The 26,569-nt window shown below is 42.8% G+C and overlaps 1 protein-coding gene and 1 long non-coding RNA gene across 2 annotated transcripts in view; one reads left to right on the top strand and one right to left on the bottom strand.

Moving 5' to 3' along the window:
• Positions 1–26,569, bottom strand: part of LOC132710322 (uncharacterized) — a 60,423-nt gene that overhangs the window by 9,112 nt on the left and 24,742 nt on the right. Inside the window, exon 3 of the long non-coding RNA XR_015732306.1 lies at positions 11,719–11,777. This is a non-coding gene — a long non-coding RNA (uncharacterized LOC132710322). The remainder of the gene's footprint in view (positions 1–11,718; positions 11,778–26,569) is intronic.
• LOC148115184 (uncharacterized) lies at positions 13,848–20,554 on the top strand. Its single transcript, XM_087886363.1, has 11 exons — positions 13,848–14,021; positions 14,231–14,318; positions 14,469–14,542; positions 14,674–14,737; positions 14,838–14,893; positions 15,107–15,170; positions 15,271–15,333; positions 15,493–15,627; positions 15,805–15,900; positions 16,206–16,274; positions 16,637–20,554. Exons 3-9 carry the CDS (start codon positions 14,475–14,477, stop codon positions 15,892–15,894), a joined length of 540 nt encoding a protein of 179 aa, XP_087742489.1. The 5' UTR covers positions 13,848–14,021; positions 14,231–14,318; positions 14,469–14,474; the 3' UTR covers positions 15,895–15,900; positions 16,206–16,274; positions 16,637–20,554.

Raw genomic sequence — 26,569 nt, 5'->3', positions numbered from 1 at the left:
CCGCTGCTCCAGAGGCTGACAGCAGAGAGGCAGAGGAAGAAGAAAAGCCGTTCCTAGTGCATGCATGAGAAGAGCTGCAAGAAGGCACGAGCAGCTAAAGCAAAAAGGATGACTCGGGAGTAGGGCCAAGAGATGATTGGCCTCTCCCATAAGGCTTAAAAGACCAGCAACGGCTCTTAGGCTCTTTGTCAAAAAACAACGTTGATAGATTTGTTTCTTGTCTTGCTGCATATATTTCTTGTCGCCATCTTCTGCTTCTGAACTTTTGCCAAGAAAAGCCTTTGGCAGGTTGCCTAATAAGACCAAGGTTGGTGATAAGGCTGAAGAATTGTGTTGTGAAGAATTGGTCTTAAATTAGTTTGGACTACCCTGAGAATGAGTTAATTCTCATCTGTTCTAATAAAGTCTGTTTGTTTCAAACAGTTTGGGTCTGATAATACTTACTTGGGCCTGGGTCACAACAGGTATGGAGATGGAGGGCAGAATCACCCCCACCTAAAAAGCCCTGCATGGAGCTGCTTTCCCCTGGAATGGATGTCTTTTTGTTGTTTTTTCTAGCTACATTTGTTTTTCACTGCTGTATGAGAGACAGTGTAATAGTACTGTTACCATATGCAATTGGACATGCTATAGGACCGTGATGGCGAACCTATGGCACGCGTGCCACAGGTGGCACATGGAACCATATCTTGGGCATGCCAGCGTGCCCTAGTTTAGCTCCAGCGCGCATGCGCGCACTGGCCAGCTGATTTTCAGGCCTTGGGGAAGGCCATTTTCTACCTCCCCAGGTTCCTAGAAAGGCTCTGGAGCCTGGGGAGGTTGAAAAACATCATTTTCTGTTCCAACGGAAGTTGAGAAATGGGACCTCCGGGAGGGTGGGGAAGGCCGTTTTCGCCCTCCCCAGGCTCCTAGAAATCTCTGCAGCCCTGGGAGGGCCCACCATGCCAAAAGAGGGCAGAATACAGGGGGGGTCGTGCACACATGCGTGCGGGTGGGGCGCATTGAAATGTGACTGAAGGCACACACATGCGCAACTCCTCCACACTCCCCCCACTTTTGGGACATGATGGCAAAAAGGTTCGCCATCACTGCTATAGGATATCTTACTTGAGTAGGGGGCTGGACTAGAAGACCTCCAAGATCTCTTCCAGCTCTATTCTGGTTGATTGATGGATTGATTGAAGTAGCCCAGTTGTTATGAGAAATTGGCTTCTCCATTACTTTTGCTTGCCAGAAAGATGCAAAAGCTGATCACATGACCCTGGGAGACTGCAACCCTCATAAAGATGAGTCAGTTACCCAGAGGAACAGAAAGAAACGTTGAATAGACCAATCTCCGAAACCAAATTTGGAACAGCAATGAAAAAAACAAAAAAATAATAAATCCCCAGGCCCCGATGGATTACCGATAGAACTATATTAAAATATGATAGAACAGACTGGAGAACTTATGTTAGAAATATTTAATGAAGTATTGCAAGGGACAAAAACACCCAAATCCTGGTCAGAAGCTCTAATTACATTGATTCATAAGGAGGATTCAGATCCACAACTAATACAAAATTACAGACCTATCTCTCTACTGAATTCCGATTATAAATTATTTATGTCAATTATTGCGGATAGACTAAAAGTGATTCTGAACAAACACATACATTTGGACCAAAGTGGTTTTCTCCCAGGACGGCAAATCAAAAATAATACACGGATGATAGTAGATATATTAGAGTATTATGAGGTACATGCAGGGAAACAATTTTCACTGGTTTTCCTTGATGCGCAAAAGGCGTTTGACAATTTGAAGTGGAACTTCATGATACAATTAATACAGAAATTGGACTATGGACAAAAAGTTGGACAAACGATTGGGAAAATTTATTCAACACAGACCGCAAAGGCATTGGTTAATCAGGATATGCCAAAAGGCTTTGAAATAGCAAAAGGAGTAAGACAAGGCTGCTCACTCTCCCCACTTCTTTTTATTCTACCACTGGAGCCATTTTTAAATAAAATTAGGGAAGATAAGGAAATAAAGGGCCTGAGAATTAAAAGTGAGGAATACAAAGTCCAGGCATATGCAGACGATATGGTCTTTATAATTGAGGAACCTTTAGAATCTGGCCCCAAACTGATTAGAAAAATAGAAGAATTTGGTGAAGTAGCAGGGTTAAAAATTAATAAGAATAAATCGAAATTACTAACTAAAAAGCTTACAAAAAACCAGGAGACAGAATTAGAAAGGATTATGAATATCCAAGCAACAAAAAAAATTAAATATTTGGGAATCTGGTTCACGGCAAGAAGTTCCTCAATTAAAAAAGAAAACTACGATAAATTAACTGAGCAAATTAGGAAAGATTTGGAAAACTGGACAAAGTTGCAGATTTCATGGATGGGAAGAGTGGCAGTAATAAAAATGAATATCTTGCCCAAAATGTTATTCCTCTTCCAGACTATTCCGATAAAAATGGGGAAGAATTTTTTCGACTTATTAAATAGATTGACTACAAATTTTATTTGGCAAGGAAAGAAGCCTAGAATTAGGTTAAAAGTATTACAAGATACCAGAGAGAGCGAGGAGAAACCGCCCTCCCAGATTGGGAGACCAACTATCAAACAGCAGGATTAGTTTGGATAAAGGAGTGGATGGAATTGGAAAATAAAAGGCTGCTAACATTAGAAGGACATGATCTAACTATAGGGTGGCACTCATATTTGTGGGGAGGAAAACAAAATATTTATGGATACTTTAGAAGGCACACAATTAGGCATTCTTTACTAATAATTTGGAATAAAATTAAAAAACAGCATTATATACAAATCCCGTCTTGGATTTCCCCAGAGGAAACTTTAACATATCCAAATTTAGTAGACTGGACAAAATTAACTAGGTATAGAGACATAATAACTAAGAGGGGAATATAAAAAACTAGAAACGAATTGGAACTGGAATTAGGAAGAGAAGTGCAATGGTGGACATATCTGCAGATAAACTCAAAGTACACAGAGGATATAAAAAAAGATTCGATTAGAAGAAACAGAATTAGATAAAATTATACTAGGGAATGATCGAAAACTAATAAGTAGACTATACAAGTTTCTAATTCGGTATAAAATGGAAGAGGAAACAGTGAAAGACACGATGATCAAATGGGCACAAAACTTTAACCATGTGATAGAATTAGAGAAGTGGGAGAGGATGTGGAAAACGAACATGAAACTAACAATTGCGACGGCATACAAGGAAAACCAGATGAAAATGTTTTATAGATGGCACCTCTCACTGGCCAGAATTGCGAAAATGTTCCCTACCAACTCCCCCAAATGTTGGAAGTGCAAGACTGGCTACGGAACATACTATCATCAATGGTGGACCTGTACGATGGCACAAAAATTCTGGAAGAAAATCAAAACTTGGATAGTAGAAATAATTCAGAACCCAATAGAGGGGAAAATCGGAACAATTTCTGTTAGGAATCTCAATAGACAATTATACTAAAGAAATACAGTACCTAATATTGCATATATTGACTGCAGCACGTATTGTATACGCACAATATTGGAAGAAGGAAACACTACCAACGGAAGTGGATTTAATTAAAAAAATTCTAGAATGGGCAGAATTAGATAAATTAACTAAAGAAATCAAAGTATGATAAGGTTTGGAGTAGATGGTATGAATGGTTGAAACATAAGGAAATAAGTTAAATGAATGAAGAAAGGAGGGGGAATGTGTATGATCTTTTGTTAGTAAAGAAGAAATGATATAAAGGAGAAAATGAACGTCAAATAAGTATATCCTTACATATTTGTAAATATTGATGTATAGAAAGAGCAGACCGCTGTGTATAGCTGAAAGAAAGGTAATATTTTTCTTTTTTGTGTTACTTTTTGTATATGTTTGATTTTTAATCTGTTTTTAATGTGTTTAAAATAAAAAACTTAAAAAAAAAGATGAGTTAGTTGCCAAGCCTCTGAATATAGATCACGTGACCATGGGGATGCTACGATGGTCGTTACATGTGAAAAAAGGTCATAAGTCCATTTTTTCAGTGACTTCAAGAAGATCTGTCCATGGAACATTGTGATGGTAGGCACATCAAGCACAGTAGAACTTCTATCCTGGCATAAACTTTGTATTCTTCCAGAAAAAGGAATTTTACAGACCAGTACTCAGGTTACAGTGTCTCATAGGCTATAATTTCATGCAAGTAATGCTAAGTTGTTGCTACAATACAAACACCAGCATATATAATAAGATAAACAAATGAGACAACTAAAATGGCAGGGAAAGTGCATGTCTTAACCTGGCACGAACATTTGAAAATTTTCTGTATAATTTCTCCTTCCGACGGGATTTTATCTGTTTTCCAATTTTGTGCAAATACAATTCTAGCCGCTGTTATTATATGAATAATCAAATATCTATCTTCTTTACTGTAATTCTCTGGTAAAATTCCCAGTAAGAATATCTCTGGCTTTAACTCTATATGTTGCTGCAACATTCCCTCTAATCATGTTTGTATTTTCACCCAATAATGTTTTGCTTCTTTACACAACCAGGGGGGAAGAAGAGAGGAGTGGGGGAAGGGAAGGGGAAGTAGGAAAGCGAAGGAGAGGAAGAAAGAAGAAAGGAGGAGGAGAAGGAGGAAGGAAGAGAAGGGAAGGAGAAGAAGAAAGGTTGGAATAAAAGTAAAGGGTAAAAGAGCAGCCCCGAAAAAGTAAAAAGTAAGAATTAAAAGCGAAAGTTAAAAAATAAGGTGACTGTACATATAAATGTGTTTATGAGAAATAAAAATAAAAAACTTTTTAAAAAAAATAACTGGCACAAAGAATTTCTATGCATGGCGATTTCAATTCAACTTTAAACAAAATTTTTTACCACAAGTGAATGGTGACGTAGCATACCTTGCTTGGATATTGTCCTCTCAGGAACCTTGTTAATTGGTACATTTTCAATTGAAAAGGAAAAGTTGATTCAAATTTATTAAGAATTGAGAATATAAGAGTAGCACAAAAGTTCATTCTCTACTTTACTCACAAGAGTTTCTCAGAAACTCAAAATTGTCTCCCCTCTTCTTTGTTCCTCAGTATCACCATCTCAATGTCTATGTCTCTTGTTGTCCATACTGTCTTGAATCACTTGGAACAACAGGGGACATATGCGAGACTGTTATTTGTGGATTATAGCTCTGCCTTTAACACCATTTTACCCAACAGGTTGTTTTTTAAAAAGTCCAATTGGGGTATAAATCAGAGGATTTGTTTGTGGATAAGGGATTTTCTGACAGGTAGGCCACAGTCAGTAAGGATGGGATCTCACCATTCCTCTACTCTGATATTAAGCACAGGACCTCTCATGGACTATGAATGCTAACATGCTTGTGAAGAAGGCACAGAAGAGGCTGTACTTCCTGAGAATGTTCAGGAAGATAAATCTATCTCAGCATCTACTTCTGTCCTTCTATCGCAGCACCATTGAGGGTATCTTGACAAGAATGCGAGGGTATCCTCCCATTCTTGCATTGTATGGGAGCAGCTCTGTAGCGGACAAAAAAGCTCTACAGGGAATCATTAAAACTGCCCAGAATATCATTGGACTCCAGCTACCAGCCCTGGACGACATCTTCGAATCTCACTGTTTGAGGAAGTTGCATAACATTCTCAGAGACTCTTCCCATCCTGCTTACAACCTTTTTGGACTGTTGCCTTCTGGCAGAAGATACAGAACAATTAAAACTCGGACCACATGTTTTCTGAATAGTTTTTATCCCAGAGCTATAATTGCACTCAACCCTGAACTAAAGCAGGGCTCTCCAACCTTGGCTCCTTTAAGTCTGGAGGACTTCAACTCCCAGAATTCCCCAGCCAGCAAAACTGGCTGGGGAATTCTGGGAGTTGAAGTCCTCCAGGCTTAAAGGAGCCAAGGTTGAAGACCTCTCAACTGAAGGGCTACCATCAGTGAGCTGTTGGAGAGTATTACTTGGTCCGTTGTGTGGATGTTTGGGTGGTTGAGTGGTGGAGAATTGTGGTGGGTGGGAGTCTGTTTGGGGATTGTTATGTGTGTTGGACCAGGTTTTTGGGTGTTAACTGAATTTCGTTGTATGGGTATACTTTGAATACACGTACAATGGCAATCAAGTTATTTATATATTTATTTAAATGGGAAGGAAGATCCTGTTTAATTCCTCTGTCTGATGGTCAGTCAGACTGACCTTCTCTATTAGGAATCATAAACCCATCTGTTGAAATAACGCCCCCCAAAATGTTATTGGCACATGCTCACTATAAAGAGCTTCTATCTAGCTAGGGCAATTCTGAGGCCAATTTATACCTTTTTTTTCTTTCCCCACTTCCCAACTAAAAGCAATTGGGGGGATTATTTATTATATATTCAAGGAGCACTGATGATGTTTTTCAATAAACATCTTAAACAAAATAACTAACCTGGGTCCTTTTTGGGAATATGCACTTACTTATGAAAGAAAGGTTCTATATTTACCATATAAAGGTAAAACCCTGAATAGACATTGATCAGAGGCCATAAAAGTCACCTAGAAGCGGAATTTAACAGAATAACAGAGTTGGAAGGGACCTTGGAGGTCTTCTAGCCCAACCCCCTGCTCAAGCAGGAGACCCTGTACCATTTCGGACAAATGGCTGTCCAATCTCTTCTTTAAAACCTCCAAATTGCCTACTGAGATAGAATCAAGGTCAAGTGGCCTTCCAGGTGTTATTTATTTTCACTCCTTTTTTTTGTCTATCTTAAACAATTCTCACTTTCCCACGCTGCAGTAATCTTCTTCCTCCAGTAGATGGCTCTCCTGCTCCAAGTCCATTAAACAGCGACAACAGCGACAAGTCCATTAAACACCGACAAGCAGATACCGGCTGGTTTTCATGGAGCTTGCAGACCACCGATATTTCCAACTTGGAAGACAAAGCCGTGGAAGAGGAGCTCTGTCCTAAATGGGGAGAAAACATGTTCCTCAGAGGTAAGCAGGTTTTGGCAATGGGGACAATGGAGGCCATGCCGTAAGTCCTGATGAGGAAGGGGAGAAATGGTGCAATACAGCCTCCTAAGCTTAAGGTTTCCAAAGGCCCTCCTGCTGTTGGCTTTAACTATCTGATTGAGATTCAGGAAGTTTAGGATTTAGCAACCACAGTGTCATTTGCAGGACTCCATGATATTTCTGGTGGGCTCCAGGATCAGCAGCTTGGAGGAAGTAAACTCCCTTGCTGACCTTCTGGATGAGGAGTCAGAGGGAAGCTGGGACCAGGATGCAGTGGCTTCCAAGGCCAGCGTTTCTTCCAGTCCATGGGTAAGAAAGACAAAGTGTTTTCTGTTGGGGAGGGATGGACGCCCTCTGGTCAGTTCTCCTAAACTAGTGAACTGTGCTGGAGTGCAGTGGGTTCTGGAGCCAGTGCAGAGCTGCCTAGTCTTCTGTTGGGCAGTGAATATGGCAGTACCAACAGGAACAGTTAATTTGGTCATGGCTGTCAGGAGGCTTTTCAAAGTAAGTGTGGCCATCTCAGCAGCCATGAAACTGGCAGTAGGAGAAAAAGTCATGCTTCCCAACGCTTCTGACTGACTCACATCTATTTGCCTTCTCTTCACAGCTCATCTGGAAAAGAGGCTCAGTGGTTTCCTGTTGCATTAAGGATGATGCGGAGGACCTTCCTGGGCCTCCTGACAGGTACCACAGCCTTCTCCTTAAACTCTCGGCATGGTGGGGGACCATTGATGGACTGTAAGAGAATCTGTAAGAGCCTCTCCCCAAGATGGCTTCCTGTCTCAAAGGGCTTGTGGGGGTAAAAGATGGGCAGGCTGACTGGCCGGTCTTAGAAAGGGGAGGCTGAGGTAGATGGATGTTAGTTGACATGTCACCTTCTTCTTTTGCTCAGCTCTGACAAGGTACAGGTCCATGGTGAGCAGCACAGCTGCTCCCCTCATGGAGACGCATCTTCATCTAGAGGGGTAAGGACAATTTTGCAACATGCCCAGTGGGGCTTCATGCCTCAAAACTGTGTGGGGGAATCTGGTCGGTCTAGCGAATTCAAGCAGAGCCCGTTGGATTCATGGGGATATGTTGCCGAGAACTTTGAACTTTATACATTCAAATGAACAATTATTACTTTCAGGTTTTGATGGGTGTTCGTGTCACCATCAGGAGCCCCAGGAAGGAAGATGTGAGGCCTGTTCACAATTTGTGGAGGTATGCATTCTCTCAAACCTCCACGGAGGCTGCACCTCTCCACTGAATCGGTAAGGCCTGAACATCTCCTCACCATGCTAATGGCCCTGTCTCTGCGGATTTGTTAATATACCAAAAGAAAGAATATTTGCATTGCTATTTTAGGATCCATTGGAGGAATCCCTTCCAGCAGAGAGCCAGAGAGAGGTGGAGATTCCCTATCTATCCAGGTAGGTAGCACTTCGAAGGGAGAAGACCCCGCTGGTTCACAAGGGGCTTTGGAGGAAAAGATGGACAGGGTGAGTGACTCATCTTGGAAAGGGGAAGCTGAGCTAGCTTGATTCCTTAAACATCTCACCTGGACTCTAACGGGGGAAGACCAGGACACAGAAGAGGAGCTCTTTCCTAATGGGGAGAAAAACACCTTCCTCAGAGATAAGATTTTGGCAATGGGGCCGAAGAAGGCTATGCCATAAGTCCTGATGGTGGAGGGAAGATATTGTGCAATATTTCACCTTAACCTTAAGGCTTCCAAAGGTCCTCTTGCTGTCGGCACATAGGGGTTGTATGCACCCTATGCGTTAGCCATCTTAATGAGATGCAAAGAGCTTTGGATTTAGGCTCCATCCTGTCATTTGCAGGATTCCATGACAGTCCTGGTGGGCTCCAGGATCAGCAGCCTGGAGGATGTGGACTCCCTTGCTGACCTTCTGGTTGAGGAGTCTGAGGGAAGCTGGGAGGATGCTGCAGAGGCTTCTGATGCTAGCGATTCCTCCAGTCCATGGGTAAGAAAGACAATGTGTTTTCTGATGGGGAGGGATGGAGGTCCTCTATTCACTTCTCCTAAACTGATTGAACTGTGCTGGAGCACTCTCGGAAGTGGAGCTAGGTGACACCTGGCCCTCGGGACAACATACTTAGGTTAACTATATGCACCCAAGTGCATATAGTTTGGTGCAATTGGTTCCTTTGCCAAAAATCAACAGGGAAGGTGCATGGCAGTGGACCAAATGAATGTGACCCACCCTGGTTATGCCTTTCCTTTTTGGGTCTCATCCTTTCCAGCACCCTGCTGCTTCATGGCAGGGCTTTAACAGGCAAAGAGTAGAGAGCCTACTTTTCTGTGGGAGAGGTGGGCTGGAAGTGAGGATTGCTTTTTAAATCCACAGATTATGCAGCAAGAGAAGCATTGGGGTTTTTTTTTTGTTTTTTGTTTTTATTTGTTTTTAATTTGATTTATATGCCGCCCTTCTCCGGAGACTCAGGGCAGCTTATAACGCGTTTGATCAGGCATCCCCATTCAATAGGCCCTCTTTTAGGAACGCCGAGTTTCTTTTGCCCTGATGCCTAAAGAGGAACTATTGTCATTCACGGGATTCTCCCAAAGAAGTGGAAGTCACCCTAGAAGATCTCAGCAGCCTGGAAGAGGACTCCCTGGACTCCACTCTCTAATTCAAAGAGGTATCTATTTCAGGTTCTTCATGGATCACCGCATTGTCATGTCGAAAAGTCTTGTGCAGCTCAATGAAGCAATGAGCCATGCTGTGCAGGGTTACCCAAGACAGACAGTTCATAGTGGAGGGTCCTAACACAAGGTGACCCAGTGGAGAAGGAAGTGGCAACCCTCTCCAGTATCCTTACTAAGAAAACCCAATGAAAGGTATCAAAAGGCTACAAGCTATGATGCCAGAAAATGACCCCCTCAGATTGGAAGGTGCCTAATGTGATAACTGGGAAGACCAGAGGGGAATTAGAAGAAACTCCAGAAAGAGCAGAATTCTGCAATTGATCCGAGAACAGGTAGGGCAGGGAAAAGGCGGGAGCAGTGAAGTTCAGTCCGATTACTTGTGAGATGTAAATCTCGCCCTTCTTGATGGGCTGCACCAGAAGTTGGCTGGACTAGAAGACCTCCACCGTCCCCTCCAACTCTGTTATTCTGTCTGCCTATAGGACGGCTTCAGCAAGGGAGGGATGGAGATGGAGGGCAGAATCACCCTCACCTACAAAGCCCTGCACGGAGCTTCTTTTCCCTAGATGGGGATGGGTGGATGTCTTTTTGTTGTTTTCCTTTTTCTTATTGTTATTGTTGTTGCTGATCTTGTTCTTGTTAGTTCTGAAATTTTTTTCAATTTGTTATCATTTGATCTATATTGTTAATGCTAAAAAATAAAAGCAACACTTAAATAAAGTTGTTCATTGACCACAATTATTTTCCTTTAGCTATCAATGTAGCATTCAGTGGGTAGAATGATCAATAATTGTATAACGTTGTATACAATAAAACTACAAAAACACTTTATATACACTAATTTATATTTAGGCCTATTGTCATTTCACTTTTCTTAGGGACAGGATGAACTTTAGAACCTACAACTCTCAATGACGGAGAGCAGCTACTATATTAGATAATAAGATAAATGGCAAAAACCATGACTACTGCATATAAGGAAAATCTGTATAAAATGTTTTATAGGTGGCAATTGCCACCGGCAAGGCTAGCAAAAATGTTCAACACCATGTTCGCCAAACGTTGGAAATGCAATCAGACTCTAGGTACTTATTATCATACAGTATGTGGTAGACATGTAGAAAAGGAATATTGGATGAAAATACATACATGGTTGGAAAAGATGATTAAGCAGCATATTGATTTAAAACCAGAAATATTTTTGTTAGGTATAATACCGAAAAGCTATGACATATTGCAAAAATGAGAACACCCCATCTGATGAAAATATAATTTAGAAAATATTGGATTGTGTAGAGATGGATAGATTGACATTGAAAATAAAAGATAAAGGAGATTCAGAGTATTATTTAATGTGAAATAGGTTTTTATCAATGGTTAGAGATAAGAGGTAGACATTAGATGAAGAAAGAGCATTACTCTATTCAAGTAAAATATGAATGTTGTATATAACTATAAGTCTGCTAATATCAATAGATAACCTGGCACGAAGAATTTCCATGCATGGCGATTTCAATTAAATTGTAAACAAAATTTCTACTGCAAATGAATGGCAATGTAGGATATCTTGCTTCAATATTGTCCTCTCGGGAACCTTGTTAATTGGTACTACATTTTCAATTGAAAATGGTTGCTTCAAGTTTACTTCAAGAATGCTTCAAGAATTGAGAACATAAGAGGACCACAAAAGTTCACTCTTCTGCATTACTCACAATTGTTTCCCAGAAACTCAGGAATATAATTTGTTTTACTTTGGGTGTAGAGTATGCACTGAGCTGAATATTATTTCCTTAGGCTCTCCGGCACTTGAGAAATTAAATAATGATCCGAAGATGTGAAAAACTGAACTCAGTACCCTCTGCATGAAAATATGCTCTGCCATTTCTTTTCTTAAATGGAGCACCCAGAACTTCTGAAGGCAAATCATTCCACTGGTAAATAGTGCTAGCTGTTAGGAAGTTTCTCCTTAGTTCTAGGTTCCCTCTCTCCTTGATTAGTTTCCCTCCATTGTTCCTTGTCTTGCCTTCTGGTGCTTTGGAAAATAGCTTTACTCACCATAGTTTCTCAGAAACTCCAAATGGTCTCCCCTCTTTTTTGTGCCTCAGTATCACCATCTAAATGGGAAAGAAAATCCTCTTGAATTCCTCTGTCTGATGGTCAGACTGACCTTCTCGATTAGGAATCATAAACCCATCTCTTGAAATCGCGCCCCCAAAATGCTATTGCACATGCTCACTAAGGAACTCTGGCAACTTCCATCTGCACAAAAACACCAAACAAAGCAACAGTAAAATATGTAATATGCAAAAGGAGGTTTCTAAAACTGCTAATCTGAGGCCCTTCCTTACTTCCTGCCTTGGTTCCTCAGTGTGCATACAATGAAGAAAAGCAGGAGGGGGAGCATCCCTTCTCTTCCTCTAACGATGGCATCGCTCCTCTACCGCAGAGGGAAGGAAAGTTTTGCCATACGGCCGCTGGGGAGGTCATGCCTGAAGTCTGACTGGGGCTGGGGAGGAAATCTCTCCCGGGAAGCCTGGCCAGGGCGGCAACCTCAAGAAGAAGAGCCCCTTGGATTGCAGCTAGACTTTTGGTGGCGCAATATTGGAAGAAGGAAGATTGGCCTACTATTGAAGAATGGACATTAAAAGTAGCGAATCTGGCAGAAATGGCGAAGATTTCGGCATATTTGAAAGATCACTCACAAGAAAGATATATATCGGAATGGAGAAGATGGATTGATTATATTCAAAACAAATATCGGACTAAAAGTATCAAATAGCTTATGAATGAATAGAAAAATTAAGAGTATTGATGCTTAGTTAGTAAAAGGGGAGTTAAATTGTGAAGGGGGGATAGGAATCCTTAGTTTATTAGCTTAGTTTAGCATATGATTGTCAATTGTATATCCTGTATTTTGTTCTGGGAAGTTCGGGGGGGGGGGTCGGTGGGGGGGGATAAGGAAGGGAGGGAGGGATGGGGAAATACTTATAAATTTTTTTTCCTCTTTCTGTAAAACTGTTTAATAAAAAAAAAGTCAAACATACAATAAATTTGGAAAAATGGGAAAAGTTTTGGCAAGTAAATATAAAATTAACAAGAGCAGTGGCGTACAAGGAAAACCAACTGAAAATGTTTTATAGGTAGCACATAGGTCTCCAACCAGACTGGCAAAAATACAGCCCAAAAATAGCCCGATCTGCTGGAAGTGTAAGAAGACAAAGGGACCTTCTATCATTTATGATGGACATGCCAGGCAGCAAAGAAATTTTGGTCTAACATCAAAAAATGGTTGGAACAAATAACAGAAACACAGATATATAAAGAACCAGAAAAGTTTTCACTAGGAATTTTTAATAAATCATACCCTAAAGATATTACATATCTCACAATTCACATACTAACAGCTGCAAGAATAATATATGCAAAAAACTGGAAACAAGAAAAAACGCCAAACGAAACAGATTTAATAGAAAAAATTCTAAATGCGCTGAAATGGACAGGTTAACCAAAGAAATACAAGAAAGAGAAGAATCAGACTACTACAAAATATGGACTAAATGGTATAACTGGTTAAAAATTAGAAATAAACAAAAAATCTAGAGGGGAAATATTACCGGTATAGAAAACGTCATTAGACTAAGGAGAGGGGAAGAAATATATAACAAGCAGAATGTCACTTGGAAACAATGCTTAAGAAGGAAACATAATTTCTTTTTGTTTATATGTTGTATAAATGTTTGTTGTGTTTATGTCATGTTATTTTTTTTAATATTTATACTCTAATAAAAATTTAATTTTTTAAAAAAAGATTGGGCAATCATTTATCTGAGATGGCCAAGTCCCTTGGGTAGGGACTTGGACTAAAAGTCGCTTCCTCCCTAGGAGGCCATGATTCCCTCTGTGCTTTGTGCCACAATGATGGGGCTTCTCTGTTGTTCGTGAACAGACAACTTCCCACAGGAAACCCAGAGGCCGAAGGCTACCGAGGGAGTCAGCCACCGGCCACTCCTAGATCCAGCTGAGCTGCCATCCTTGGGTAGGTATAAAAAATGGCTATTGTTTACCTGGTTGCCGAGGGAACGAGTTGCCCTGAAAAACCAGTAGCCACTGCACAGCTGCTCATTCTCCCTTCGTGCAGTGATAGGACGAGCACCTAGTTGGTCATGGCTGTGAGAAGGCTTTTCAGGGTAAGTGTGGCCATCTCAGCTGCCAAGAAACTGGCAGCGGGGGAGCAAATCAACTCTTCTGACTGACATGTGTCTATTTCTCTTCTCTTAACAGAACATCTGGAAAAGGTGTTCGCACCTTTTCTGTTGCCTGAAGAGCAACATTGAAGACCTTCCTGTGCCTCCTGACAGGTACCACCCTCTTCTCCTTAAACCCTGGCTATGGTGGGGCAACCTTGATGGCCTGCAGAGTCTGTAAGAGGCTCTCCCCAAAATGGCTTCCTGTCTAGAAGGGGCTTCAGGGGCCAAAAGATGGGCAGGCTGACTGGCTAGGTTGAGAAAGGAGAGGGTCAGCTAGATGAATGTTCGTTGACATGGCACCTTCTTCTTCTTTTGGTCAGCACCGAAGAGGCACAGGAACCGGATGACCAGCAGGGAGAATGGGAGACACATCATGTGTCTGATGGAGACGTCTCTTCCTTGCCTGGGGTAAGGATGCTTCTGCAACATGGGCAGTGGGGGTTCATACTTCAAAACTGGGTGGGGGAAGGGAAGAACTTGGGGGGAACCTGGCCAGCCTAGGAAACTGAAGAAGATCCCCTTGTTTCATACCTTCAATGAAACCATTGTTACTTGCAGGTTGTGATGGGTGGTCCTGCTACCGCCCGGAGTCCCAGGAAGGAAGATGTCCGGCCAGCTCTCATTTCCAGGAGGTTAGTGTTCTCAGCTGAGGGATTCTGAGGAGAAGGGCTAGAAGAAAGGTTTGCAGAGGGGAGGCATCTCTACCCTCTGCCTGCACTTTTACTAAAAGAAGAAGGACTCAAGCCCTTCGTTCTCTCCCCAGAAATGAGAGGATGCCGAAGTGGACACCGCGGCTGACTACAATTTGGGAGACCTGCACTGAGTCGGTAAGGCCAGAGTAGCTCCTCCCTATGGTAATGGCAGAGGCTCTGTCTCTGTGCATTTGTTAACATGCCAATAGACGGAATATTTGCCTTCTTATTTCAGGATCCATCGGACGTGGAGGAGGGAGGTGCAGGAGGAGACAGTGCCTGTCTTTCAGGGTAGGTAACACTTTGGAGGGTGAAACTTTAGCAGAAGGGAGGCATCTTTGCCTCTGCTTCTGCTAAAGGAAGAAGGACTCAGGGCAATTTCACCAGCAGGCCAAGCCCCTTGGCAGGCCACCTGCAAGGGTTCTTACAGCTTCCACATGACCACTCTTGCAAAAGGGCCCATGGCTACTTTTGATCTTTGGCCCCTTTGTTTTCTCCCCACAGAGAGGAAAGGCAAGAGCACTGGAGGCCGCGGCTGTCCACCAGTTTGGAGACCTGCACTGAGTTGGTAAGGCCTGGACACATCCTGCCCACGTGAAAAGAAGAAGCCCTGTCTCTGTGGATTTCTTGATATCCCAACAGACGGCATCTTTGGCTTTTTATTTCAGGAACCACAAGACCAACCAGTGCAGGGGGAGATCTCTCCTGACCTGGAGAAAACATCTTCAGAGGTAAGAAAATGTTGGCTATGGGAAGTGGGAGAAATTGGGCTATACATCCTTCTAAGCTTAAGGCTTGGAAAGGCTCTCTTGCTGTTGGCCCATAGGGCCATAGGAATCTTATTGGGACACAGAAAGTTGAGGATTTAGCAACCTTAGTATCATTTGCAGGATTCGCTGACAGTCCTGGCGGGCTCCAGGACCAGCAGCCTCTGGGATTTGGACCTCGACTCCCTTGCTGACCTTCTGGAGGAGGAATCTGAGGATAGCTGGGACCAGGATGCGGAGGCTTCTTCCAGTCCATGGGTAAGAAAGACAAAGGCTTTTCGGTTGGGGTGGTCTGGTGGGATCGGTCCCTTTGCCACAAAGTAGCAGGGACTGGTGTCCTAAATGGGAAATGTAATCCCCATTCAATAGGCCCTCTTTTAGAAATCCTGATTTTTTTTTCTCTGATGGCTAAAGAGGAATGACTGTCGTTCACAGGATTCTCCAGAGGAGGGGGAAGACACCCTGGAGGATCTCAGCAGCCTGGAAGAGGACATCCTGGACTCCCTGGACCGCCTTCTTCAATGAGAAGAGGTATCTATTTTACCTTCCTCACGGGTCAATGCCTTGCCTGGCGAAGCTCAATGAAGCAATGAGCTATGCTGTGCCGGGCCATTTAGGTCAGACAGGTCATAGTCGAGGGTGCTGACACAACATGGTCCACTGGAGAAGGAAATGGCAACCCTCTCCAGTATCCTTAGTAAGAAAACCCCAGGAAAAGTATCAAAGGGCTACCATGCTAGAAGATGAGCCCCTCAGATCGGAAGAGCGGAGGGCAATTACAAGTAGCTCCAAAAGAGCAAAGTGGTCCTAATAATAGCCTTTGATTCCTCCCCCAGATGCTTCCTCAGATTCGTCTCCAGAGGTCAGCTTGGAGGAGGAGGAACCAGCCCCAGCCACCTCAGGAGGTGAGTTGGTCAATGGCTCTGAGTAGCCTGCTGAGAATGATTTGGCTGAAACAACAGCTGCAGCAGGGCAGCCCTGAGATTTCAGGTGGGGAAAGCACCCAGCTGGTTAGTGAGGAGGAGGAGGAACTGTCTTCTGCACCTGAACCAGGAACACTTAGGGCAGAGAAAAGGCAGGAGCAGCAAAGGTCAGCCCGATTACTTGCGAGGCGCCAGTCTCGCCATTCTTGATGGGATGCACCCGAAGCTGGCTACTTAGCGCAGCAGACAGACAGCGGTGATGCTGGGAACGTGTTCATGAGCAGGGGGTTGGACAAGAAGACTTTCAAGGTCCCTTCCAACTCTGTTATTCTGTCTGCCTCTAGGACGGCTTCAGCAACGGAGGGTATTGTTGTGGTCTGCCACCAACCTGCGGAGCTGGCAGCCGAGTCGGACAGTGAGGAGGCGGTGGAAGAACACGGGCCAGTCCTGGAGGCTGGGGAAGGCCCGGATGAGGGCTCTGCGTCGGAGGCAGAGATGGGGCGAGGACCATCTGGGAGTGATGTGCAGACTCTGGCCGGGTGCTTCTGTCTGGGCCTATTACGGCCACCACTCAACCCTTGCACATGACCATCGGGTCTCATGAGGACCCTATTCAGTTTTATTTTACCTCCGGCCTGCATTTTCTCGTGGTTTTGGGCTTGGCTTGGCTCAGGAAACCAGACCCGCAGATCTATTGTTCCCAGAACTTCATCTCTTTTCCGAGCCTGCAATGTGTGGACCACACCCACCACGACTGCCCCATTGATTTGATTCTGGATGATCCACTCCCATTGGGGCATTTGTATTCGATGTCGGACCCTGAGTTGGTTGTGTTACGGGACTTTGTGGACAAAAATCTTGCTCAGGATTTTATCTGGCCCTCATCGCCATTGTCTGCCCCGGTCCTGTTCGTGAAAAAGAATACTGGAGACTTGCGGCTTTGTTGTAACTCCCGCAAGCTAAACGCCATCATAGCGCGCATCCAGTGTCCTCTGCCCCTTATTCCTGAACTCTTGGAACTACTTCTGGAGGCTACTGTCTTCACTAAATAGGACTTGCGAGGAACTTATAATCTTCTTCGGATCCGTCCCAAGGATGAATGGAAGACGGCGTTTGGCACTCCTTAAGGACATTTTGAGTATACTGTACGGTCATGCCGTTTGGGCTGACCAATGCTCCTGCCATCTTCCAACATTTCATGAATGACATTTTTAGGGACCTCTTGGACAAGTTTGTCGTAATTTATTTAGACAACATTCTCATCTATTCTCCTTCCCAGAAGACCCACCAACAGCACCTCTGCCTGCTCCTGCAACATCTTCGGGAGCATCATCTGTATGCTAAACTGGAGAAATGCCAGTTTTTCCAGTCCACCATTGAGCTCCTGGGGCATTGAATCTCTCCCGAGGGCATTGCCATGGAGCCGAGCAAGGTGGAGTCTTTGCGTAGTTGGCAACCTCCTTGGTGACTGAAGGACCACTGTCTAGTGCCTCCTTGGGTTCGCCAACTACTATCGGACCTTTATCCCAAGCTTTGCTGCCAGGATCATGCCTCTCACTCGGCTTCTGCAGAAAAAGTCCAATTTCGGTTGGGTACCCCCGAGCAACAGGCACTCCAGGCCTTGAAACAGGCCTTCATGAAGGAGCCTATCTTGAAGCATCTTGACCCCCACCATTTGTTTGTGGTAGAAGCAGATGCATCGGGTGTTGCTGTTGCTGCGGTCTTGCTACAGGCTCGCGCATCTGGCGGTACCCTCTTCCCTTGTGCAAAGTTACTACAGACCACCCAGAAACTGAACCAATGGTAGATTCAGTGGTCCCTCTTCTTTGCAAGGTTCAATTTCAGCATTACGTACATCCTTAGTGGTCGCAACCAAAGGGTGGATGCGCTCTCGCGGAAACCGGAGTATTCCCACATCGAAGACCCGCTTCTGCTCCAGACAGTGTTGCCTGTAGAGTCTTTCTCCGTGGTTTAGGAACCAGTTGATTTACGGGCTCAGATACAGGAAGCTCAGCGGCATGATGCTTACATGGAGCAACGGAAGAAAGAGGTAGGGCCCGCCTCTCCATGGACGTTTCATGAGGAACTCTTGCGGTACCGAGACAGGCTCTAGCTGCTGGTGGGGCCGCTCTGGGGACTTATCTTGCCGCAGTGCCATGATAATCCTGCAGCGGGGCACTTTGGCCTCTTTAAGACACTGAATCTAGTTTCTTGCACTTTTGGTGGCCCCGATTGAGACACAATGTCCAGGCTTATGTCACGTCTTGTGTTCACTGCCGACAGGCCAGGTCGGCAATGGGAGCCGCTTCAGGCCTGTTCCAGCCATTGCCACAGTGCCACATGACAGAAATGAACCACCCGAGTATGAGGTCGCCAGCATTCGGGACTCCTGGTGGGTAAAAGGACGGTTCAAGTATCTAATTGAGTGGAAGGGATATGGACTGGAGGACTTTACTTGAGAGAATGTGACGTCTGTGCATGCACCTATCTTGGTGAAAGCAGTCCATGACCTCTTCCAGTCACAGCTGCATCTGGATCGTCAGACCTGGGGGAATGGCCCTGCGGTGAGCGATAGTGTTGTGGTCCGCCAGCAGCCTGCGGAACTGGCAGCGGAGTTGGACAGTGAGGAGGCTGAGGAAAAACATGGGCCTGTCCTGGAGGCTGGGGAAGGCCCAGATGAGGGCTCTGCGTCAGAGGCAGAGCTGGGGCCATGGCCATCTGGGAGTGATGTGCGGACTCCGGAGCCTCCAGAGCAGTGGTTCTCAACTTTCCTAATGCCGCGACCTTTTCATACAGTTCCTCATGTTATGGTGACCCCCAACCAGGGGTGGGTTCTAAAATTTTTTACTACCGGTTCTGTGGGTGTGGCTTATTTTGTGGGCATGGCTTGGAGGTCATGTAACTGGGTGGGCGTGGCTAGCTGGTCATGTGACCGGGTGGCCATTGCTATATGTGTATAGGGACTACTCAGAGGGCTGAAAAAAGTCATTTCTGACAGGTCCTTGCACTTTTGACTGGTCCTCACACTTATGACCATCCTCACATTTATGCCCATGCAGCATTCTTAACAACCATGTCACTCATTTCACAACTGCTTCTCTTCACCATGGTGACAAAAAGTGTAAAATATGAGGATAGTCGTAAATTCGAGGACTGGTCAAAAGTGCGAGGACCAGTCAAAAATAACTTTTTCAGACCTCTGAGTAGTCCATGTGCACAAAAGGACTACCCAGAGGGCTGAAAAAAGTGATTTCTGACAGGTCCTCGCACTTTTGACCGGACTTCGCACTTATGACTGGTCATCATTTATGCCCATTGTAGCATTCTTAACAACCATGTCACTCATTTCACAACTGCTTCTCTTCACCATGGTGACAAGATAGGGCAAAAACATAAAATGTGAGACAGTCGTAAGTTCGAAAACTGGTCAAAAGTGCGAGGACCAGTCAAAAATAACTTTTTCAGCCCTCTGAGTAGTCCATGTGCACAAAAGGACTACCCAGAGGGCTGAAAAAAGTGATTTCTGACAGGTCCTCGCACTTTTGACCGGACTTCGCACTTATGACTGGTCATCATTTATGCCCATTGTAGCATTCTTAACAACCATGTCACTCATTTCACAACTGCTTCTCTTCACCCTGGTGACAAGATAGGGCAAAAGCATAAAATGTGAGGACAGTCGTAAGTTCGAAAACTGGTCAAAAGTGTGAGGACCAGTTAAAAATAACTTTTTCAGCCCTCTGAGTAGTCCATGTGCACAAAAGGACTACCCAGAGGGCTGAAAAAAGTGATTTCTGACAGGTCCTCGCACTTTTGACCGGACTTCGCACTTATGACTGGTCATCATTTATGCCCATTGTAGCATTCTTAACAACCATGTCACTCATTTCACAACTGCTTCTCCTCACCATGATGACAAGATAGGGCAAAAATGTAAAATGTGAGGACAGGCGTATTTCGAGGACTGGTCAAAAGTGCGAGGACCAGTCAAAAATAACTTTTTCAGCCCTCTGAATAGTCCATATGCATAAAAGGATACAGGAATAGAGAGGAATGAAGGAAGGGAAGGGAAATTAGAGTAGGAGTGAGGGTAAGAGAGGGAGGAAGAGAGGAGGGGAAGGAGAAAGGAAGAGGAAGTAGGGAGGAGAAGAAGGGGGGAAGAGAAAGTAAGAAGGAAAGAAAAGAGAGAGGTGGTAGGTTTGAGGAGAAAGATTGCTGTACAATAAAAAAGATGAAAGGGAAGAAAACCAACCCCAAACAAATATAAAGATATTAAGATAAAGAATGAATTGTTAAACTTTAAAGAATAAAAGATCAAATCAATTAATTATATTTACCAATAATAATAAACCCAATAATTTCCCCCGTATATTCCTCCAAACCACAACTTAACCATTTCTGCTTTCAACACAATATGCAATTAATAGTATCTCAATTATTACAATTCCCTAGTTATATAGAGCTTTTTTTCTTTTGTGTTTTAAAATCTTGAACCTCCTCTTTTGCCCTAAATTTCCCATTGTTTGCAGTTTTGCACCTACCTTTTTTGGTGAGGAAAAAGAAAAAGAAATCTCTCTCTGCCTCATTTTGTCATGTTGCAGCAAAGACCCTGCTTTAATTTCAGTTTTGCTTTTTCAGCATAGCTAGGGGAAAAATAATATGCTCCAGCAATTTACCTCTTTGCAGCTAGCTAGCAACAGAGCCCTCCGCAAAACAGCTGAGAGCAAATCAGCTGAGAGTCGGGAGGCTGATCAAACCAACTGATGGTAATTAACCTATGCTGAAGCTGAAAGGGGCTGTTTTTTCTATTTTTGCAGGCACCGGTCTACTCATTTGTTTTCTTTTAACACTGATCAGCTGTAGGGTGGCCCTTTGAAGCCCCGCAGCAAGAATTTAAACAGTTTTTTTCCCTCTAGCCATTAGCTGGGACTCAGGAGGCAGCAATAGATTGGGAGTGGGCGGGGTAAGCGACCGGCAACTGGCGATCCAACAGAGGCAGAGGGTGAGGGTGAGTGAAGGCGTGGGGGGACCGAGAGAGGGCTTTGGTGACCCCTGTGAAATGGCCGTTCGACCCCCCAAAGGGGTCACGAACCCCAGGTTGAGGACCGCTGCTCCAGAGGCTGACAGCAGAGAGGCAGAGGAAGAAGAAAAGCCGTTCCTAGTGCATGCATGAGAAGAGCTGCAAGAAGGCACGAGCAGCTAAAGCAAAAAGGATGACTCGGGAGCAGGGCCAAGAGATGATTGGCCTCTCCCATAAGGCTTAAAAGACCAGCAACGGCTCTTAGGCTCTTTGTCAAAAAACAACGTTGATAGATTTGTTTCTTGTCTTGCTGCATATATTTCTTGTTGCCATCTTCTGCTTCTGAACTTTTGCCAAGAAAAGCCTTTGGCAGGTTGCCTAATAAGACCAAGGTTGGTGATAAGGCTGAAGAATTGTGTTGTGAAGAATTGGTCTTAAATTAGTTTGGACTACCCTGAGAATGAGTTAATTCTCATCTGTTCTAATAAAGTCTGTTTGTTTCAAACAGTTTGGGTCTGATAATACTTACTTGGGCCTGGGTCACAACAGGTATGGAGATGGAGGGCAGAATCACCCCCACCTAAAAAGCCCTGCATAGAGCTGCTTTCCCCTGGAATGGATGTCTTTTTGTTGTTTTTTCTAGCTACGTTTGTTTTTCACTGCTGTATGAGAGACAGTGTAATAGTACTGTTACCATATGCAATTGGACATGCTATAGGACCATGATGGCGAACCTATGGCACGCGTGCCACAGGTGGCACATGGAACCATATCTTGGGCATGCCAGCGTGCCCTAGTTTAGCTCCAGCGCGCATGCGCGCACTGGCCAGCTGATTTTCAGGCCTTGGGGAAGGCCATTTTCTACCTCCCCAGGTTCCTAGAAAGGCTCTGGAGCCTGGGGAGGTTGAAAAACATCATTTTCTGTTCCAACGGAAGTTGAGAAATGGGACCTCCGGGAGGGTGGGGAAGGCCGTTTTCGCCCTCCCCAGGCTCCTAGAAATCTCTGCAGCCCTGGGAGGGCCCACCATGCCAAAAGAGGGCAGAATACAGGGGGGGTCGTGCACACATGCGTGCGGGTGGGGCGCATTGAAATGTGACTGATGGCACACACATGCGCAACTCCTCCACACTCCCCCCACTTTTGGGACATGATGGCAAAAAGGTTCGCCATCACTGCTATAGGATATCTTACTTGAGTAGGGGGCTGGACTAGAAGACCTCCAAGATCTCTTCCAGCTCTATTCTGGTTGATTGATGGATTGATTGAAGTAGCCCAGTTGTTATGAGAAATTGGCTTCTCCATTACTTTTGCTTGCCAGAAAGACGCAAAAGCCGATCACATGACCCTGGGAGACTGCAACCCTCATAAAGAGGAGTCAGTTGCCCAGAGGAACAGAAAGAAACATTGAATAGACCAATCTCCAAAACCAAATTTGGAATGGCAATGAAAAAACAAAAAAGTAATAAATCCCCAGGCCCCGATGGATTACCGATAGAACTATATAAAAATAGGATAGAACAAACTGGAGAACTTATGTTAGAAATATTTAATGAAGTATTGCAAGGGACAAAAACACCCAAATCCTGGTCAGAAGCTCTAATTACATTGATTCATAAGGAGGATTCAGATCCACAACTAATACAAAATTACAGACCTATCTCTCTACTGAATTCCGATTATAAATTATTTATGTCAATTATTGCAGATAGACTAAAAGTGATTCTGAACAAACACATACATTTGGACCAAAGTGGTTTTCTCCCAGGACAGCAAATCAAAAATAATACACGGATGATAGTAGATATATTAGAGTATTATGAGGTACATGCAGGGAAACAATTTTCACTGGTTTTCCTTGATGCGCAAAAGGCCTTTGACAATTTGAACTGGAACTTCATGACACAATTAATACAGAAATTGGACTATGGACAAAAAGTTGGACAAATGATTGGGAAAATTTATTCAACACAGACCGCAAAGGCATTGGTTAATCAGGATATGACAAAATGCTTTGAAATAGCAAAAGGAGTAAGACAAGGCTGCCCACTCTCCCCACTTCTTTTTATTCTACCACTGGAGCCATTTTTAAATAAAATTAGGGAAGATAAGGAAATAAAGGGCCTGAGAATTAAAAGTGAGGAATACAAAGTCCAGGCATATGCAGACGATATGGTCTTTATAATTGAGGAACCTTTAGAATCTGGCCCCAAACTGATTAGAAAAATAGAAGAATTTGGTGAAGTAGCAGGCTTAAAAATTAATAAGAATAAATCGAAATTACTAACTAAAAATCTTACAAAAAACCAGGAGACAGAATTAGAAAGGATTATGAATATCCAAGCAACAAAAAAAATTAAATATTTGGGAATCTGGTTCACGGCAAGAAGTTCCTCAATTAAAAAAGAAAACTACGATAAATTAACTGAGCAAATTAGGAAAGATTTGGAAAACTGGACAAAGTTGGAGGTTTCATGGATAGGAAGAGTGGCAGTAATAAAAATGAATATCTTGCCCAAAATGTTATTCCTCTTCCAGACTATTCCGATAAAAATGGGGAACAATTTTTTCGACTTATTAAATAGATTGACTACAAATTTTATTTGGCAAGGAAAGAAGCCTAGAATTAGGTTAAAAGTATTACAAGATACCAGAAAGAGCGAGGAGAAGCCGCCCTCCCAGATTGGGAGACCTACTATCAAACAGCAGGATTAGTTTGGATAAAGGAGTGGATGGAATTGGAAAATAAAAGGCTGCTAACATTAGAAGGACATGATCTAACTATAGGGTGGCACTCATATTTGTGGGGAGGAAAACAAAATATTTATGGATACTTTAGAAGGCACACAATTAGGCATTCTTTACTAATAATTTGGAATAAAATTAAAAAACAGCATTATATACAAATCCCGTCTTGGATTTCCCCAGAGGAAACTTTAACATATCCAAATTTAGTAGACTGGACAAAATTAACTAGGTATAGAGACATAATAACTAAGAGGGGAATATAAAAAACTAGAAACGAATTGGAACTGGACTTAGGAAGAGAAGTGCCATGGTGGACATATCTACAGATAAACTCAAAGTACACAGAGGATATTAAAAAAAGATTCGATTAGAAGAAACAGAATTAGATAAAATTATACTAGGGAATGATTGAAAACTAATAAGTAGACTATACAAGTTTCTAATTCGGTATAAAATGGAAGAGGAAACGGTGAAAGACACGATGATCAAATGGGCACAAAACTTTAACCATGTGATAGAATTAGAGAAGTGGGAGAGGATGTGGAAAACGAACATGAAACTAACAATTGCGACGGCATACAAGGAAAACCAGATGAAAATGTTTTATAGATGGCACCTCCCACCGGCCAGAATTGCGAAAATGTTCCCTACCAACTCCCCCAAATGTTGGAAGTGCAAGACTGGCTACGGAACATACTATCATCAATGGTGGACCTGTACGATGGCACAAAAATTCTGGAAGAAAATCAAAACTTGGATAGTAGAAATAATTCAGAACCCAATAGAGGGGAAAATCGGAACAATTTCTGTTAGGAATCTCAATAGACAATTATACTAAAGAAATACAGTACCTAATATTGCATATATTGACTGCAGCACGTATTGTATACGCACAATATTGGAAGAAGGAAACACTACCAACGGAAGAGGATTTAATTAAAAAAATTCTAGAATGGGCAGAATTAGATAAATTAACTAAAGAAATCAAAGTATGATAAGGTTTGGAGTAGATGGTATGAATGGTTGAAACATAAGGAAATAAGTTAAATGAATGAAGAAAGGAGGGGGAAAATGTGTATGATCTTTTGTTAGTAAAGAAGAAATGATATAAAGTAGAAAATGAACGTCAAATAAGTATATACTTACATATTTGTAAATATTGATGTATAGAAAGAGCAGACCGCTGTGTATAGCTGAAAGAAAGGTAATATTTTTCTTTTTTGTGTTACTTTTTGTTGTATGTATATGTTTGATTTTTAATCTGTTTTTAATGTGTTTAAAATAAAAAACTTTTAAAAAAAAGATGAGTTAGTTGCCAAGCCTCTGAATATAGATCACGTGACCATGGGGATGCTACGATGGTCGTTACATGTGAAAAAAGGTCATAAGTCCATTTTTTCAGTGACTTCAAGAAGATCTGTCCATGGAACATTGTGATGGTAGGCACATAAAGCACAGTAGAACTTCTATCCTGGCATAAACTTTGTATTCTTCCAGAAAAAGGAATTTTACAGACCAGTACTCAGGTTACAGTGTCTCATAGGCTATAATTTCATGCAAGTAATGCTAAGTTGTTGCTACAATACAAACACCAGCATATATAATAAGATAAACAAATGAGACAACTAAAATGGCAGGGAAAGTGCATGTCTTAACCTGGCACGAACATTTGAAAATTTTCTGTATAATTTCTCCTTCCGACGGGATTTTATCTGTTTTCCAATTTTGTGCAAATACAATTCTAGCCGCTGTTATTATATGAATAATCAAATATCTATCTTCTTTACTGTAATTCTCTGGTAAAATTCCCAGTAAGAATATCTCTGGCTTTAACTCTATATGTTGCTGCAACATTCCCTCTAATCATGTTTGTATTTTCACCCAATAATGTTTTGCTTCTTTACACAACCAGGGGGGAAGAAGAGAGGAGTGGGGGAAGGGAAGGGGAAGTAGGAAAGCGAAGGAGAGGAAGAAAGAAGAAAGGAGGAGGAGAAGGAGGAAGGAAGAGAAGGGAAGGAGAAGAAGAAAGGTTGGAATAAAAGTAAAGGGTAAAAGAGCAGCCCCGAAAAAGTAAAAAGTAAAAATTAAAAGCGAAAGTTAAAAAATAAGGTGACTGTACATATAAATGTGTTTATGAGAAATAAAAATAAAAAACTTTTTTAAAAAAATAACTGGCACAAAGAATTTCTATGCATGGCGATTTCAATTCAACTGTAAACAAAAAATTTTACCACAAGTGAATGGTGACGTAGCATACCTTGCTTGGATATTGTCCTCTCAGGAACCTTGTTAATTGGTACATTTTCAATTGAAAAGGAAAAGTTGATTCAAGTTTACTAAGAATTGAGAATATAAGAGTAGCACAAAAGTTCATTCTCTACTTTACTCACAAGAGTTTCTCAGAAACTCAAAATTGTCTCCCCTCTTCTTTGTTCCTCAGTATCACCATCTCAATGTCTATGTCTCTTGTTGTCCATACTGTCTTGAATCACTTGGAACAACAGGGGACAT

The sequence above is a fragment of the Pantherophis guttatus genome, chromosome 2 (genome assembly GCF_059756535.1).
Source record: "Pantherophis guttatus breed Tessera chromosome 2, ASM5975653v1, whole genome shotgun sequence".
In the NCBI taxonomy this organism is placed as follows: domain Eukaryota; kingdom Metazoa; phylum Chordata; class Lepidosauria; order Squamata; family Colubridae; genus Pantherophis; species Pantherophis guttatus.
This window is presented reverse-complemented; position numbering and strand designations above follow the sequence as displayed.

Bases quoted from the DNA above. Each gene is read 5' to 3' on its own strand.
- LOC148115184 (XM_087886363.1), top strand. From the start codon at position 14,475: ATGGGTGGTCCTGCTACCGCCCGGAGTCCCAGGAAGGAAGATGTCCGG. The intron at 15,334-15,492 runs GTAAGAAAATGT...TATCATTTGCAG, and splicing joins TGGAGAAAACATCTTCAGAG to GATTCGCTGACAGTCCTGGC. The intron at 15,628-15,804 runs GTAAGAAAGACA...TGTCGTTCACAG, and splicing joins AGGCTTCTTCCAGTCCATGG to GATTCTCCAGAGGAGGGGGA.